This window comes from Prinia subflava, chromosome 8 (assembly GCF_021018805.1).
Source record: "Prinia subflava isolate CZ2003 ecotype Zambia chromosome 8, Cam_Psub_1.2, whole genome shotgun sequence".
Classification (NCBI taxonomy): domain Eukaryota; kingdom Metazoa; phylum Chordata; class Aves; order Passeriformes; family Cisticolidae; genus Prinia; species Prinia subflava.
In genome coordinates this window covers 27,938,244-27,956,392 of record NC_086254.1, presented here as the reverse complement: position 1 = coordinate 27,956,392, position 18,149 = coordinate 27,938,244, and the positions used below count along the sequence as shown (strand labels likewise).

Below are 18,149 nucleotides of genomic sequence, written 5' to 3'. Positions count from 1 at the left end.
AAGCAATGTTAAGGGGTGGGGGCACAAAAAGCACAAGAGTGGAAGTGTCACCTTTTCAAGAAACAGCTGGGAACAGCGACCAGCCCTGGCTGTGAGCGTGGAGAGTAGCAGGAGCCTTAGACTTCACAAGGAACACACATTCCTGTACTCATTTCCTTATTTTCTTGACAGAGCCGGTGGCACAGCTGATGGGGCCATCTGGAGAGCACATTGTGTTCTCAGAAGAGTGCACAGACAGCTCAGGGCAGCTCAGACAGAATCTCTTGGTATAAACTTCTTGCTGCTTACCAGCTTTGCCACCTGCCTCACAGCTTGGCTGGCGAAGGGCTTGCTCTGAGGTGGGGTTCAATAAGTGCTGAATTCTCACACTGGCACAAAAAAAGGAGCTGCAAGAGCTTAGGCACTCTAAGAGCAGGTAGAGACAAACATTTCAAGAGCGGAAAAAATTCCAAGATTTGTCCATTAGAATGTATTTATTTGAAAACACATCAAAATGCCTGGGTGACACATCACAGTGAGCGGTCGAGCTTGGTCCCTCCCCACAGTCCATCCTTTCCAGCCAGCCCTGGGATGATTCTCCCTGGCTCATTCAATGGCCTCCATGACCTCCATCACCAGAGTCCGTGGTCCTGTCATGATGAGGCTGCTGATGGTCTGGTAGTCCAGATGCAGCACGTACACCCCATTCACTGAGAAAACAAACTGGCACACCTGCAAGAGAGGAGGGACAGCTCAGCTCCAGGGCCACAGCACCTCCTGCCTGGGATTAACTGGAGCCAGGGGCTGTGATGCAAATAATTTGTGTCAAAATCCTGGAAACCCTCGGGCATCACCACCCCGTACATCAATAATCACAGTGCTGCAATCACTGTGTCATAAAAACAGGACCAAAGGGATTTAGGTTGTGAGCTAACAGAGGAAAAAAAGACTTATTTATGTGCAGTGGCTCATTTCACAGATGGAAATGAAGCACAATATTAACATCCACCAATTTGGTAGCAAATGAGATTGGGTAAGGAGAAATTAACTGGGCTCTTGAGTAAATGAAAGAAATTCATCCATCCCCTTCCAATCCTGCCTGAAGCAAACAAGGAGTCACACTGCCTCTGAAGAATCCCATTATTTCAGATATTCATGTGACTTTAGATTTATATCAGCTTTTAGAAATTATTCCCTTGCTGCTGGGGTTTCTGTAGGGAAGTGGGAAACTCAACACTTCTTTCATTCATGCTTAACACTTCACAGCAAACTCACATGACTGGGCCTAAAGTGAGTTTCAAGCTGTAAGTTCATTTCTCCTGAGCTGGAAATATTGGAAGTTACTTGATGAATCAAATCAAGGCATCAATTTAATATTATTATGGGGTGTTGTACATGGAAAACACCTCCATGCAGAACTCCATTGCTGATAGCAGGGAAACAAAATGCTCAGGAACTGTGAGAGCAGGTGACTCAGGACAAAGCTCTGCTCCTTCCCTGCCTCCCTGGGGTTATATAAAGTCACTGGAATTCTCTGCTTTGTTTTTAGTAGCTCAAACAGTTTTGATAGTTCCAAGGTCTGGCACAGGGATGGTTTACTTTTTACAGGGGTTTTTTTTGCGTTTTAGATGCCCACAGCCCCTGTGCTGCCCTGGAAAAGGCAAATCCTCCACTCTGCCACCACACACGGGGCACTCTGCCTGCAGAGAGCATCCCTCCCTCCCAGAGCTCCATGTGTCCACTCCATCAGCCTGATCCCCGGGGCAGCAGGTGGGAATATCCTGGAGGATGTGTCCAGCCCAAAAAGCTCAAACAGGGCACAAATCCTGTCTCCTGTTCAGCCTCCATGAGTCGGCAGTACCTTCATCCCTGCAGCAGCAGCAGGTCCTCCTGGGTCCACTGCCTGGATGTGGCAAGGTCTTCCTCCTCGAACCACAAACCCCCAGCCCACTGCATCCCCCACGATCTGCAAGGAAAACAAAAGGGGCTTAAAAATCAAGGAATGGGCTGGAGAGAGGAGAGGCAGCAATTCCCAGAGAGACAGAGCTCATGATCCTATCCGGTTCTGGGCAGGAGGGAAAGGGCCGTGCACCAAGTGAGATGCAGAACTGATTAATTGCTCCCTGCAAAGCTGATTAATTCCCTGTCAGCCTGAGCAGGAAAGAGAATCACAGGCAGCATCAAGGTGAAGTGCAAGGCATGCACCATGAGCATGCTTGAGAACATTCCCAGAGCACGCACAGGCTGCCTTTTCCTTGGCACAGCAGAGCATTTCCTGGGTGGAAGGGGCTGCTCTTGCCTTGCCCCTCCTGGTGCCAGCCTGCCAGAGCAGTTTGCTGTGACACTGCGGCCCTCTGAAGTGACCAAAAGAGAAAAGGAATTCCCAAGGGACTTTGCACATCACCCGTATAAATAAATAACAGCAACTGCAGAGCTAAGCAGGAGGAAATGAGCCATGAATGGCCCAGGCTGGCAGAGTTGAAGGGCAGGGCAAGAACGTTCAGGAGGTGAATGAACAGCACAGCCTCAGACATGCCATGCTAATCACCAGCTTGATTTTTTCTTGTGCCTTCCCACCACTTTTTACAGCACACTTAATTTGGGAACTTGATCCACATTTCCTGGTGCCAAAGCAGCATGGCCAGGCAGCCCTCACACTTCCTACACTGCTCTCTGTGAGATTGCCCCTTTCAGAGGTGGGCAGTGAAGGGATGAGACACAAAAAAACCAAGTGCAATAGGATCCACAGGGCAGGAGCTGTTCCACCCAATACCCACCAGCCCTGGCTTGATCAGTCCTACAGCATTAGAAATAATTTAAAAAGCAAAAGCCCCAAACTCGGGGCTATCCCAGGTTGCTCCAAGCCCCATCCAACCTGGCCTTGGACACTTCCAGGGATGGAGCAGCCACAGCCTCTATGGGCAGCCTGTGCCAGGGCCTCACCAATGGCAAAAAAACTCCAAAATAGGAGATTTTTTTGTGGCCAGAAAACTTTTTTTTTCCCTGATCTACCTAATGGATATACATCAGGCTCTCACAGGGGCTCAGCACATTTCCACCCACAAGAATATATGAAGACATTGACCCCTAGAGAGTCACCAACAAAAAGCCACGACGCTGTGACATGCAGTCAAGGTTTTAGTGTAGAGAGGTCAGAGCAGCCAACAGAAAACCCCCAAGGAGCAGGCAGGGAGCTGGGTACTGCTGGATTAGCAGTGCCACTCCCAATGGTCACTCACAGTCAGCGTTTTCTTGACATAGGGGGCCCCAGGGGACAGCAGCTCCTCGTTGGTGACGGGTCTCTTTAACACTAGAGCAGAAGGTGACAGATTCTATCAGAATCAAGGGTTTTGTACAGTAAAGTGCATAACAAGGCAGCCTGGGGATTGCTCTGGGCTGGGAAACAGATGTTAGAGCCACAGTTCCTGCACACAGAAACCTTTGCGTTCATCTCAGCATTTTCCAGACATGCACAGCCTTTCAAATCAAGAGGCAGAGCTGAGGCTGAGGGGTTTGGTGGGTTTGGACCTGGGCTTGAGCCCATGCCCTGGAGGAATAGATGTCTCCCATATAAGAACAGGCAATGCAGAAGCCCAGACCTGATTTGGGGTTGCACTCAGGCACAGGAGGGAATACCAAGGTAGGAGGAGCACTGAAGTAGGCGTTGGAGTTTCCAGAGAGGGACGTGATGCTGCTCCTTCGAACTGCTGAGACAACTTTGATCTCCTTGCTGGTCTGGACTGAAAGAGGCACATAAAAATTGTTCAATGAAAAAAACAGAGTAATTTAAAATAAAAAACTTCCTCCCCAAGACTGACCTACACTTGAAAGGTATCTGTGCACTGAGAAAGCTTAGAAAGAGTAAAATCAGCTTCAAAGAAAGATCAAGAGCTGATCTGATGCTGAGTTATTTTCCTGAGACAGGGGACTGTGCTAGAGACTGTCACTGCATAGTGACATCACCCAGAAACCAATGAGATGGGTGTTCACTTCATGGCATGCCCAGAGGAACCTCTCAAACTCTGCTGGAACAACACCCTCATCCCCGGGGTACCCTGGTGATGGAATCCTTGCTTTCAGCCCCACGGTTACCAGAGAGGAAGCTGGTGTTGCCTGGGTCTGGGTTGAGCTTGCGAAGGCAGAAGGGGCTGTCAGGGCTCTCGGAGAGGGCACGGGAAGAGTTTTCATTGAGCAACTCCGTGAGGCGCCGCCGCCGCCGAAAGTTGATCCAGAAGTGGTAGAGGATGTCACTGTCAAAGAAGTGATGCCGATTGGAGACTAGGAGAGAACAGGGGAGGAGGGAGAGGCTGAGGGGGTGGAAAAATACATAATGAATATCCTGAGGGACCCTCATGAATTGCTTTTAATGCCCCTGTGATCGGCTGAAGCTTTTTTGCCCATTTGGGGATGCTGCCTGCAGGGAGCACCCCCAAGAGGTGCCATCTCCAGGGGTGCACTCGGTGTCACAGCCCCCACCTGCCCCCGTCCCAGGACACTCAGAGGACTCCCTGCCTTCCAAATTGGGAGTTTAATTATAGCAGATGGATATGATCTCCAGCCAAGAGGAGTTAACATTACATCCTCACTCCCCAGCCCTCCAAGCCCAGGGGCGCAGCCCATCCCTGTGGCCGGTGGCTTTGAAGAACTGAAGAGCAAGAGCTCAGATTTCATCTCAAAGCCTTTGTGGATGGTAAAAGATTGCTCCAGTTTCAAAGGTCACCAGCTCCAAACATAGAACTAAAAGACTCCATTGCCATCTCCAAGTGGGCACTTGACCAGCACTTGTTGCATGGCATGAATGGGGATTTGTTCCTTCACAGCCACGCTCATCCCCAGCTCCAGGCAGACCCTGGCTCACCATGCTGGATGATCCCGTGCTCCAGCAGAGCCCGTCCCAGCTCCACTGCCTCCTGCCTGTTCTCCACTTCTCCCTCCTGGATGAGCCAGTCGATCATCTCAGAGCCCAGGAAAGTCCTCTGGTACTTCACCGAGTTCTCCTCCCTCACCTTCAGGATTGACTCTTCCATGCTCACCAGCCTGGCAGAGGTGGGACAAGGCTCCCGTGAAGCCAAACATCCCTGCCAATCCCCACGGGAACTGCAGCCGGGTGAAGGAGGAGCGGGCAAAGCACTGCAGCCAGAGCATTCCTGCCGGGGAGCAGCGGGCAGGGAGGGAGGAGCACCTTGGCAAGTCTTCATCACCGTCAGGCAGCAGCTCCAGCAAAAGCAGTGGAGCTGTGAGCTCAGCTAAAGGTCACAGGGAAAGCCAAGCAAGCGGGTGAGCGTGGGTGACACAAGGCAGACAGTCCCTGTGCGAGGATGGGGTGGGTTTCAGTGGGCAGGTGTTCCTCTGGCAGCGTGCGAGAGCGAAATCCGGAGTGTCCACGAGAGGGTGCAGCCGGCTCAGCCGTCAGAGCGCCTGGATGCTCTGCCCAGCCCGCGGTCACTGCTGCGGATCAGAGCCAAGGACGAGGGATGCGCATCTGGCACGGGGCACACCCAAAGCACCGGAGGGAGGGCTCCCCTTCAGGGCCAGCTTGTGACTCTCATTGCCAGAGAGGCTGTGAAGAGGCTGCTACAGGAACCAGGTCCAGAGATGGGCTGGGGTTAAACTCTGGAAAGATGCCTTGGATTTAGAACCAGAAACAATCAACACAAAGCAAATTAAACACTTGCAGGTGGAAGGAGTTTTCTCTAGTCTCCGGGAATAACTTTTTCCATTAGAAATTTTGCAAATAGGCTAAGCAAGGGGCAGGGACCCAGGCCCATGAGGGTCCTGAAAGTCCCATACCTTGCTGACTTTGGTGGGACATAAGTCCTGGTACAGCTGGTGGAAGCAGCTCGCACGAGGAGGCTGGAAGAGTGCTGGGAATGGCCACTGGACGGGCTCATCCCAGGAGCACTCAGACTGCACTTCCCTGCACCACACCCCAGACCCTGCACTGGGCTGGAGCCTTGGAAGCATCCATGAGTTCACAGTAAACCTCCTGTCCCACCCCCAAGGACGCTGGTTGTCCTGCACTGTGCCAGGGCTCAGGGAGCAGCATTTTCCAGTGGGACAGCAGGGAGTGCAGAGGAGGAAAAGCAGAGCCAGCAGGAGCAGAGCCAGCAGGGCACAGTCCCAGCGCCCCAAACCAGGGCAGGAGTCACGTACTTCTCATAGAGGCTCTGGCCCCTCATGAACACCTTCACGTCCTTGCTGAGGGGGAAGGTGCCGTCGTCCTTGCGGAAGCGGTACAGCAGCTTGGCGTCCTTGTAATCCGAGTGCTCGTCACACACTGGAAGGACACGGGGCAGGGATGTCAGTCCCTGGTGGACACACAGGGCCCACGCTCAGCAGGATGTTGTCTCCAGGCTAAAAGCTGTGAGGGCTGCATGTCCTGTCCTTCCCTGAGCCCTTCATCCCATGGAGCAATCAGCATCCCAGCCCTCAGTCCCCAAAAATGACCCGCTCATGAATGCCTGAAGCTCATGTTGGTAGGAGAGTTCAATCCCTTGTACAGACCTTGGCAAACCTGGAGTCTGCATTTTGTGCCGGGTACTAAAATATTCATTAAAAAAAATGAGCTCTTTTTTTTTTCTTCATTTAGGTATTGATGTTTTGATATAAACTGAAACAGGATGAACATAATTGCCTCAATCAACTTTTTTTAAAAAGGTACAGCCACATGTAAGCAGACTTGGAGGACAGAGGAAAAAACCCCACACTGCACTCAACCCCCATAAAATCTCCTCTGTCTGCCAAAAATGTTCACAAGCTAAAAAATAAAAAATGGCACAAGATTTTCCACATCATTTTGTGCCAACCCTGCCCAATTCATTTGCATGGCAAACTGACCTCAATAGAATATTTCCTTCAAAGCTAGGTGCAATACAACTGGAATGACTAAATCTGTATGAAAAACCTTGGATTCATCTTGGGGATGGGCACACAGTAAGTGCACAGTTTTATAGTTCATGTAGCCTTTAGCAGGTAAATATTTGGGATACAGTTGTGAGATAAACCTGCCTGAAACAGAGTCTAGACTACAAGTACAAATAAACCCCCAAAAACCTAAAACAAAGAGAAAAAATCCCAGCCCAAAAATCTTAGTTCAGCTCTTAAAAGTCAGCCAGCCTTCAGATCCACATATCTGAAGCAAGAAGAAGAAATTCAAGTAGTAAAAAAACAAAACCACCAAAAAAACAGAATAAAGAATATGCCAGGGAAATAAAGAAAATTAGTCAAAGGGAAAAAGAAATCCCACAAATGTTTCCTCACTAAAGTATCACCATCCAGTAGGGTGAAATTCAAAAGATTCAAGATACTTCTTGTGAAAATTTTAACACTTTTTCATCCATCTGAGTAGACTGGCAAAACCACATTCCCCTTCAGGTGAGCAGCAAAATGCCAAAACTTGTCAGATTATCTGGGGTTCATCATTCCTGCAGAGCAGCTGTCTCAGGACTCTAAAGCCTGTGACTCACCCAGCACGAGGGCAGGATGAGAAAGTTGTTTTAACAGTGAAAGTTTGCAGCCTCATAATTCCAAGGAGCAACTATTCCAAACCAATTGCAACCAGGAATAGAACAAAAAAATCCTAGAGGACCATGCCCATGGAAAACCAAAGCAGTTTCCTATTTAAAGACCAATTTCATTGTGTTTCCAGCGTGTAATAGAACCAAAGCTCAAAGCACACCAGACAATTAAGAGGCAGCATGATGATCTTCATGAGGTAATTAGCTGGATGCCAGGGGAGAAGAGGGCAAACAGTTCAGCCAGACAATTGCCAAGCACCCAGCGCTGTGCTGCATTAGCTGGCAGCCCTCTCTCCACAGCACTAACAAAATTAATGGACACAAAGCAAGTTGGAAAGCCAGCTTCTGTGTCCTGCCAGGAATTGTCACAGGAGCAGGAGGGACATGTCCTAATAAGCAATCAAAACAGTGCTGGTACCCAGCGCTGCACAGGTTTAATTAACTAATGGATTTATTTGAAACTGTCAGCTGGAGAGATGGAAAAATAATCAAGTGTAAGCGTTAATGGTTAACTGAGAACTCCCTGCTTCAGCTTTTTGTGATAAAGCCCAGCAGTAGTTTATTTTTATTCAAGGCAGTTTAATGTAAACCCTCAGCAAGTGGCAGATGGCAACAGGGAGTGTTTGCATTGCAGTGGTCAAAGGCAGCTATATTTGGACCCCAGAGAAGGGGAGGGAAGAGAGGGTTTGGTTTGATTTGGTCATCATCTGCTTCTGTCTCCTCAGCTACATCCTTGTGTGACAAAGCAGCTCCCAGCTCCAGGCTGCCACAGCCCCTGTCCCAAGCCCTGGGAGCAGGAGAGCTCAGCCACAGCCCTTCCCACCCATGGCAGAGGTGTCCCAGGGCTGTCTGACACTCTGGGGTTTTGTTCCTGGCTGGGCCTGGAAGCCGCATGGACAGGAACTGCTTTTTGCCCATCTGAAGCACAACTTTTATTCTGTTGTTATATCAGGACCAAGGGCTGGACCTTGCTCTGCAGCACAGAGCTCAGTATGTGACCTGAGTTAATTCAAAACTCCTGAAAGTTCCAAAGAAATTTTAAAAAGGAAAAAACCTGAGAACTGCTAAGAGCTGGGTTTGAGCATCAATCTGCTTTTTCTCCAAGCTTCCTTTTTAATTTCCTTCCTTTTTTGATTTTTTTTAATTAGGTTCCACAGACAAGCTTTTGTATTGGCAGCACACACTTAAATCCCAAGGAAGACAGGATTCCTTCAGCTCCAAGTTTACAAGAGCCAGATCAACTTTTCCTTGGAGTGATGTTGACTCCACAGCCCTATTTGTCCCATCATGGGGAAATTAAGGAATACTGGGGTCTTACGGCAAGAAAATGAATTTTCCTGCAGATGTGAAGCACGTGCTGTAATTCAGCCTCCATTTCTGTGTGACACAAACATGAGCCAGAGCAGCTGCTGTACAAACATCCTGCCTGGGTACAGGAATACAGGTCAGGTGTCACCCCGCTTGCTTTCAAAGAGGAGCCACTTTAGACATCATTTTACCAGTGCACAGCCCATCCCCTTCTCTGGTGGGGAGGGAACTGACACAGCAACACAGCATCCCCTAAAGCAGCACAGCTTCACACAGATCCAGCCCCATCCCAGCTCCTCCAGGAGCCCTCCCCACGGCAGGGTGGCACACACAGGGACCTGGCCGTGCTCCTGCGTGCTGGCCTGGGGGACACAGGGTGTGAGCACACACAGAGCCCCTCCTGGGGGCAGCAGGAGCCCCACACACCGTGGTGGATGATGTAGTGGTCCATCAGCTTCTGCATGAGGCGGATGGCGGTCTCGCGGTCGGGCGCGTCCTTGTGCTCCACCAGCCAGTCCGTCAGCTCCTTGGCCACGAAGCAGTTGGGGTAGGTCCGCAGGTGGTACCGCCTGTCCTTCACCAGCTTCCCGTCGTGCAGGCGAAGCCTGGGGGGAAAGGCACAGCTGGGAGCCCAAGGGAGCTCGGGGCTGATGGCCCAAAGCTGTCCAGCCTGCAGAGAGCACGCTGGATGTGCTGGCACTGGTGCCAAGCAGCCGAGGCCGAGCAATTCAAACAAACGCCTTGGCACGGCCAGACTGCATCAGTCAATCCCAAGAAACCTCTCCACCATCCCCTTCTCTCCTCCTCATGCCTTACGTTACAGCTTTCATGTTTTTCAGATTTTGTGCTGCCCAGGGGTGCAGTTCTGAGCTCACATTCAGGGTCACTCAGCTCTTCACAGAGCAGGGACACAAAACAAATCCTTTTCCTGCTGAAGACCAAGGACAACCTTCAGACCCAAAAGCACAAACCAGGGTGGCTGAAGGGAGGAACAAGAAGGATGAGACCTCATAACCTGAAGCTGTAATTGGAAAATTAAACCCCAATATGCAAATAGACCAAAACTTATAAAAATGTAAGACCTCGTGACCAGTTGTCCATTTTGTGACCATTCTTAGTCCACCTTGGGTGTAGCCCTGGTTAAGCTCCTGTCCTGCCCAAGGTGTATCCTAAAGGCCTTTCAATAAATCCCTACTTTATTGTCTAGCTCTGTCCAGTCTCTGTTTCAGGTCAGCCTTCCCAAGGCATCACTCCTGCCACCACTCAGGTTCCCTGAGCAGATGTAGTATGACCCACACGTGTCTTTTCCTCCTAAACAAGCCTTTAAAACCGACAGCAGCCACCAAAGGGGGTGAAGAGGGGACAAAACTCAGAAAAAAACTCAGAAAAAAATAGCAGGACTTGTATTTATTATCTTGGCATGATTCTGTGTCTAGTTCTCCTTCCCCATGGCCATGAAAGCAGGAATAAAGGACAGAGCCTTGCTCATAACTCCAGGCGGGAGCAGTAGCAGGAGCCCTCCTTTCTCCTGTCCAAACAAAGAGTTCCAGGTGGGTCCCAGCAGTACCTAATCCATCCATCCCCTAACCCACAGCAGCAGTGAACAACAGTCCTGACATTTTCTGAGTCCAGCTGGGATTGACTGGGACAGAGTTTCCCCAAACAACAATGCTCCTATCCCAACAGCCCTGATGTTCTGCCTGGCCTGCAGCTCAGGTGGAGAGAGACATGGGGGAAGGTCACTCAGGTGAGCACAGCTTTGACTTTCAAAAGGACCTTGACAAGTGAGCGAGCCACAGGGCACAGAGTTCCTCTGTGCTGCAGCCAAAGCCAGCCCAGTTTGGCAGGAGATCTGTGCAGGGGCCAAACCTCTGCCCTGCAGGCAGGACCGTTCCCAAAACACCAGTGCTGGAAAATGCCCAGTGTGTGCAGCAGGCTCTGAGGGGAGATATTAATTAAACATCTCTGTAATTCCAGGATGGTTTTAGTTTCAAATTATTCATCCCAATTCCCCGTTTTGCCTCAGGCCAGTGAGTTTTACTAAGGCATTAAACACTGCAGCCTTTTGTTATTTCATGCCTCAAGTTCTTTTATTCTTTTTGGAAAAGTTATGCCTGTTGGACAACACTTTTAGGTACCTCACAAGAAGTTTAAATACCCTAAAAAGCTATCAGGTAATACTGGATAATCCTATATTGCAGGATTTATAATTACCAAGTTCCTAGATGTTTTACCATAAAATGTTTGGCTAGAGGAATAATTAGTAATTGATTGTTGCAATTAATGCTTAGAAGTTGACAGAAGTTTTCAGACCTTCCTGCTAATTAAAATATTCAATTAAAGATTCTTGCAGAACCAACTCCTGGCCTTGCCTTGCACAGGCCTCCCTCACATCCTGAGGTCTGTATCCAGCATTTCAGTCCTTTCCTGGAAGGCTGATTCCCACATGTGACCAGCACTCGTTCTGCAGATGGGTTTTACCCAGAAAGAACAGTCCACAGACAGCTGCCTTGCTATTTTTACAGCTTTTTGTCTTTTTTCTTCCTTTATTTCACGGTCCACTGTCAAAATGCAACCAGACACAGTCAGCAGAGACTGCAAACAGAGGCTCCCCACCTATGGGGGAAGACACAGCCAATATTTATGTTTTCTTTACTTCACAATCAGCAAGTGGGAAGGCACTTTAGAGGAATGTTTGGTAAAGATAAGCAATGTTCCAAGAGTGCTCTATTGCCATCAAGAGTCTACAGGCATCTATAAAGAATATATATATATATATATTTACACTCACACACACACCCCCTACACATACAATAATACATAGACCATAATCACACAAGGCCTGAATAGAAATTGGTCAGAAGAACACTATTTCCCCTATTTTATTCCCTTTATTTAATCCTGTTTCAGAATACAGAAAAAATGCACAGACTTTGAAGGAGACAAATAAAATTAAAAAAAAAAAAATTAGGAAGCAATGCTGCTAAGGCCAAAGATTCAAAAATTTAAAAATACACTTATTCTGAAAATATTTGATTGGGAGCAATTGCCAGGACAGGAATTAAGGGGTATTTCAGCACCTCTGGAGCAGCATCTTGGACCTTTAAGGGCTGTTTTAAGCCTGTGACAAGTTTTCCCTCTGTCCTGCAGACTGAGGGCAGCGGAAGAGGCTTGGCCCCAGTGTCCTTGTGGACTTTTCACTTTCCTCTTGTTTACTGTTTCCTGTCAACCCTGAAGAGACAAACTTTGTCCTTCAGCCACAGGATGTAACAGCTCTTGTGATGTTACAAAAACAAAGCTGGTGAAACCCATGAGTGGGTTCTAATCAGACTTCCAGATAAAAAGATTAAGGAAATATATAACAATATGCAATATTGTGAGTTTTCTAGATGGCAAAATCCACCCTGTGGAAATATTACTTCTTCAAAAGGATATTAAAAAAATAAAAATAAAGGCAAGATAAGGTCAGGATAAAACACTTGCTGGAACAGGAGAATGGGCTCTTATGAAACACTCCTGGCTTGGCAGGCAGAGCTTCCACGTGCGTTTGCTTTGGGTAGGTTGTGTTGGGTAAGCAAATTGTTTCTTTGTCAAGGTCACTACAAAGCCATCATTATTCATCCTGGGTAACCTTATTGAAAGGGACATCCAAACAGAAGAGGAATAAACTCTCCCTCGCCTCCCATGTAAACAGACCTTGAGCATCTCAAATGACAAGGTGGATCTTTCAAGGATATTCATTGCAGTTCACATTCCCCACAGCAGCTAAATACAAATGAGTGGCCTTGGAAAGATGCATCATCCAAAAGATCTTTTCTGTTCCTCTCTTCACAGGAACAAACAAACAAACCAACCAAATAAAACACTTGTCAGCTCTGAAAGTTTTGTACAGTGGCAGAAATCACAATTTTATTCTTTGTAAGAAAAAAAAGCTTCCCTCTCCTCTCACTTTTTCTGTGCAAGACATAAATTTACTGAGTATATTTTAAGTTTAGGAGTGATTAATGCAGCTTAATGAACTATTAGAGCACAGCTCTTCTCCAGAGCATGGGAATACCCAGACAAGGCAGCACCAGGGCTTGTCCCTACTTGAGGAGCTCCGGGTGCAGCAGGGTGTGAGCGCAAAGCAAGGAAGCTGCTCCAGAAGCTCTCTGTGTAGATAAGGCATTTGTTGCAATTAGAGGTGACTAATTGGGCCTCTCTTACAGAATGCCACCCAGGAATACACAACGCCCAGTAAAACCCGTGTGATTTTCATGAGAGTTTATACGTCTGACACAAGAGGAACGACAGCAGACGTGAGGGACGAGCCTGAGCCAGCAGCTCAGTCTCACTCAAGGCCAAAGTACCAGTGAGAATTTTATTTTTGTCCTTCTAGTGGATAGAGAGTCAAAAAATAAATATATTTCTATATAAAATATATATTTCATAATAATATTTATAATTGTGATCATATTATAAAATTTATAATAGTTATAATAGTTTTATAATATTAAAATATTATCATATATGGAGGTATACTCAAAATATAAATATGTTTTATATATAATATATAAATTTAGTAACAATATTTATAATAACTATAATATTTTAATATTTATTATATTTCTAATATTTATAGCTATTATAATATATATGGAGATATACTCAAAATATAAATCTATTTTATATATTATATATACATTTAATTATAATATTTATAATATTGTAATATGTATTATATTTATAATATAATAAATATAATTATATATATATATGGAGGGATAGTGGAAATGTAAATATATTTTATATATAATATCTTTTTCCCCCTCCCTGGAGCAGACAGCTGTTGAAGCAGAGGGTCCCTGGCAGCCAGGCTAACCCAAACCACTCTGGCCAATCTCCCCCGATCCCTGCAGGATCCGCCCCGTTCCCGGCCAGCCTCGCCTGTGCTGCTATTCCTGGCTGGGAAGCGCAGCCTGACACTGAACAGACTCTCCCCTCCAGCCAAACCAAACTCTGAGGGATTTTGCAAACTTGCTGGGAAGCCAAAGAACTGTAAAGATGGAGCAAAGGTTTGTTTGATTTCATGTGATGGTGGGGAGGCAGGGCAGGAAGCGGGGAGCAGGGAAAAACAAATGTTTGATGTTTCATGTGGATACAGCGGCGTTGTTTGCTGATGGAGGTTTACTGAGTCAGGGCAGCTGCAAGGCTCCTTTCCGTGCCTCTGTGTTCCACATCTGGGGAAAGGCAGGGGAGGACAACGTGGACATTTAGCCCTGTCCATCTGCTCTTGTCTGACATACCTCCCAGCCTCTCTGCCTCAGTTTCCCCACTGCTCTCCACTGGCAGTCCAGGTTCCAGGAAGATCCACACCACTGACTCCTCACCTGCCAGGCTGTGAGAGCCCCAAAACACAGGAGAGAAATTCAGACTCTGTGTGTTCTGCCTCACTCCATTCTCCTTCCAGCCAGAGGCTCAGTGCAAGGAGCAGCCCAGTTCCAGGCTGGTGTCCATCTCCTCATCCTCCTCCCCAGGTTTCACACCAACACCTCCTTCCCCTCCTTCTGCACTGGGAGCAGCCTCCTGCCCAGACCAAAGCAAAGGGTGCAACTGCAGTGTGCCCCAGCAAAAGGACCCTCCTCTCCCTCACTGGGAACTCTCAGATTTTGGGAGCTCCCTAAACCAGGAAACTTCAAGGCACTGCAGCTATGGGGGAAAAGATAAAGAAGAAAAAAAAAAGATAGATGTCTCCCAAACTACATAAACTTTGGGGTTTCTATTCAACTTTAGCCCAGCGTGCAGTGTACTGGAAGAGTTCTGTTCACAAACAAATTTACTGTATCCCCTTCTTGTGCTTACAGTCACAATCATCAAATGGTCCAGGGTGTGATCTGCTCCTGTCCTGCAACAGGTATGGGGAAGGCACATCACCTCTCACATACAGAACACAGTTTTAACACAGAACTTGATTATTTTATTTTCTCTCTGAATACCTGACCCTTTCCTCTGGCCTGTGAGTAAAATACTGGAGATATAAATATGAATAAACCTGCTCTGTCCCTTGCTGTATTTTCAGGATAGGGCCCCAATCCTTAGCTGGAAGTTATCAATCCTTGGTATAGTACAAATAATAAAGCTAAAGCTAACAGTGCTCATTGAGAATGGACAACACACCTACACCAAGCTGATTTTAGGGATCTGATGATCGCACACTCAGGCTCTGAACTATTTACATTATCAAGGATATATTTCCTATTTTCCACCCACATTTCAAAACAAACCAGAATGGTTCCAGATACCAACAAGCAAACTCTGCTCTAGAGCTAGGAAAGGCCACGGTCAGACGCTTGGAAGCAAGGAGGGAGTTCTGACCCCAGATACACAAGGAACACATTTTCTCAGCCACACATTGCATGAGAGACTGGATTTCTGTCTTCATAAGAAGAAAATCCTCAGAAGCTGCTGAAGAATTGGGACTACAAACCAGCAGAAGTTCCCAGAAGAGACTTTCAGGAAAGGGAAGATCCAGCTCAGGCACGTGGCACCCATGGAAAGCCCTTCTAAGTCACCCCAAAAGTCTGAGCATCCCCAGAAATGCTGCTGTCCTCATCCAGCCAGGGATCAGGGACCTCGTGGGGCTGCTCAGTGCCACCACATCACTCTCCGTGCCTCGGGAAAGGTGGAAAGGGACAAAAAATTCTGTTGCCATCTAAACTCACCCATGAGACCCCTGGTACCTGGGGCTGAAGGGTGGGAGACGCCAGAGAGGAGCAGCAGGACAAGGTATGACAGAAAAGGACCTGGTTCAGCACCTTTGGGGATGAAGGAAGGATCAGCAGGTAAAGGAGAGGGGGACGCCAGAACCTGGGGGAAAGAGCCTGCTCAAGGATAAAGCTTGGAGCATGCTGCTAACGGGAACAGCCCAGAGCCCCGGGCTGCAGGAGGACCCCAGCACCTCCTACCTGAGCTGCTCTCCAGCAATCATCACCTCAGCCCTGTAGTGGTGCTCCGTGGCTTTCTTCTTCAGGCTGCTGCTCAGGCTCTCCATGCCGGGCTGCCGATGCTCCCAGGGGCTGCGGGCCGGAGGATGCTGCTCCCCGAGCGCCCCGCAGGTGAGGCAGCCCGGAGCTGCTGACTCCGGCTCCACGCCTCTCCTTCCCTCCCCGCGGCTCCGGAGGAGGAGCCTGCTGCAATCCGAGCCCGGCTCTGCCGCCTGCTCAGCCGCCCGCTCCGGCTGGGGGCCGGGATGGGCCGGGATGGGCCGGGATGGGCCGGGAGGAGCGGGAGGGTGGCCGGGATACCCCGGGATGAACGGGAAGGTGGCCGGGATGCCCTGGGATGGGACGGGATGAACGGGAAGGTGGCCGGGATGCTCCGGGATGCTCTGGGAAGGTGGCCGGGGTGCCTCGGGACGAGCGGGAAGGTGTCCGAGGTGCTCCGGGATGGGCCGGGATGCTCCGGGATGGGCCGGGGAGGTGGCCGGGATGCTCCGGGATGAGCAGTAAGGTGGCCCAGGTGCTCCCAGCTGGCTGTGACACTGTCCCCTCTGCCGGGGGATGGCTCTGGCAGGCTGCGGGCACACCCGGGCAGGAGCGTGAGCCGTAGGATGGACACGGCAGCTCCTTCCTTACGCTGTGACTTCCCTGCAGGGGTTCAAGATGTGCCCAGCCAAGCCGTGTGCCTTGTTCCCATCTTCCTCCCTGAGGACTCCCTGCCTTTCCACAGGTTGGGATGCATCCAACACCAGGGCCAGCACGTGCTAAAAGGGGGATCAGAGCAGCCTGAGCCCTCCCCCTGTGCAGGAGCCACCGCAGAGGTTGGATGGAGAAGCACAGGCTGTGAATAGCAGGGTCTGGCACTGGTGGGTCTGGAGCTCTGCTGGTGCCAAGCTGACGCTGATACCACCTCTGAAATCTGCCTCCAGGCACTGGCACCAGCCTCAGAGACCACTCATCATTCCCATTATTAGAGGAACTTTTGGCTAGGCCAGAGCTGACCTGAAAGTGATGGTGACCAGCAAAGCAAAAGGCAGAGGAACTGGGATGTGGTGAGGGTTAATTCCATCCATCACTGCTGTCAGATCCCTGTGCAATCATACTTCCATCAGTTAAATCAGGAATGAAAAATACCTCCTGGCACAGGAGACCAAACCTCAGAAACACAAAAGAAACCTACTGAAAGTGAGTGTGGGGAAGATGGGTGTGAGGGCAGGGAAGGAAATTTTATCAGCTAAAGAGGTTCTGCTTCAATTTAAAGTCTAATAAAGCCTCAATGAACTAAATGCTGTTTTTAATTAGCTCCTCTGTAGCAGTAATTCATCAGCAGGCAGTGAGTTTGCAGTTGTCTCCATCAGCACAGCCTTCCAGGCTTACACTCCTCCATCCCATAAATGCTGCTAAATCCAGCCTGGGCTGGGGATTGGGGAAGTGGAGGGCCAGAAGGAGCAGCAGACACGGGGTAAAGGCACCGCTGAAGCTGTGCTGGTTTTCCTCTGCCTCTCTGCTGGTGGAGGAACAGCAGAGGGAACAGGGGCTGGACAAGGCTGGCGGCCGCTGCTCCGTCCAAGGCAAACAGGCGGGGAGAGGCGGGCTGGGACAAGGCTCCCTCTATCCGGAACAGCTCCCTCTATCCGGGACAGCTCCCTCCGTGCTGCCAGGCAGGGCTGGGAAGGCAGAACAGGCTCCCCTTGTGCCTCCTCCTGGAGCCCGCCCCGGGCTGTCCTGCCAGGCTCAGCCAAAGGGACTCCGAGGTGCTCCCAGGGCAGGCTGGACTTGTCCCTGCCCCGCTGCAGCATCCTTTATCCCTGACATGAACACAGTGGGGACAGCTCCACAAACCTGCACATCCCACTGTGCTGCTTCAACTGCTGCTGCCTTAATCATTGGATAATAACTACCTTCAATCATTGGAGAGTAACTATCTTCCTTAAAAAAAAAAAAAAACCAAAAAAAAAAACCCCAAACAAACAACCCCCAAAAAACCCCAAACAAACAACAACAACCACACCCCCTAAAAAAACCAACCAAAAAAAAAACCCTCAGCTCCAATCTCCAGAGTGTTTTACAGTAACAAGGTAAAGGATTTCAGCTCTTACCAGTTCCCCCATGAAAAACACAGGAGGAAAAAAGGTTATTGCTGCCATAAATAACCATGTAAATATAATATGTAAATGTAAATATCCATGCCCTTTAAATTACACATTAATGTTGCTACTTAAGACACACAAAAAAGGAGGAGAAGCTGCTGAAAATATATTCTGTTCCCATCTCAAGTCTGGGAAGCAGTCAAGGGAGTAGTGAGGGCACAGCAGCCAGGGGTATCTGGGGCTGCTGAGGATGGAGCTGTGCTTGGAAAGCTGCCTGT

At 49.0% G+C, this 18,149-nt stretch overlaps 1 protein-coding gene across 2 annotated transcripts; it reads right to left on the bottom strand.

Annotated features, from left to right (window-relative positions):
* Positions 1-454: 454 nt before the first annotated feature.
* Positions 455-15,957, bottom strand: LOC134554045 (DEP domain-containing mTOR-interacting protein-like). 2 transcript variants are annotated; one of them, XM_063404324.1, is made up of 9 exons: positions 15,749-15,957; positions 9,231-9,409; positions 6,133-6,256; positions 4,838-5,016; positions 4,072-4,229; positions 3,616-3,719; positions 3,219-3,289; positions 1,841-1,945; positions 455-711 (listed from the first exon to the last, which is right to left on the bottom strand). In XM_063404324.1, exons 1-9 carry the CDS (start codon positions 15,832-15,834, stop codon positions 590-592), a joined length of 1,128 nt encoding a protein of 375 aa, XP_063260394.1. In that variant the 5' UTR covers positions 15,835-15,957; the 3' UTR covers positions 455-589. The 2 variants fall into 2 exon arrangements, with proteins under 2 accessions (XP_063260394.1, XP_063260396.1); XM_063404326.1 differs by having other exon boundaries at positions 3,579-3,719; positions 4,072-4,257; positions 15,749-15,955.
* Between the last annotated feature and the right edge of the window lie 2,192 nt (positions 15,958-18,149).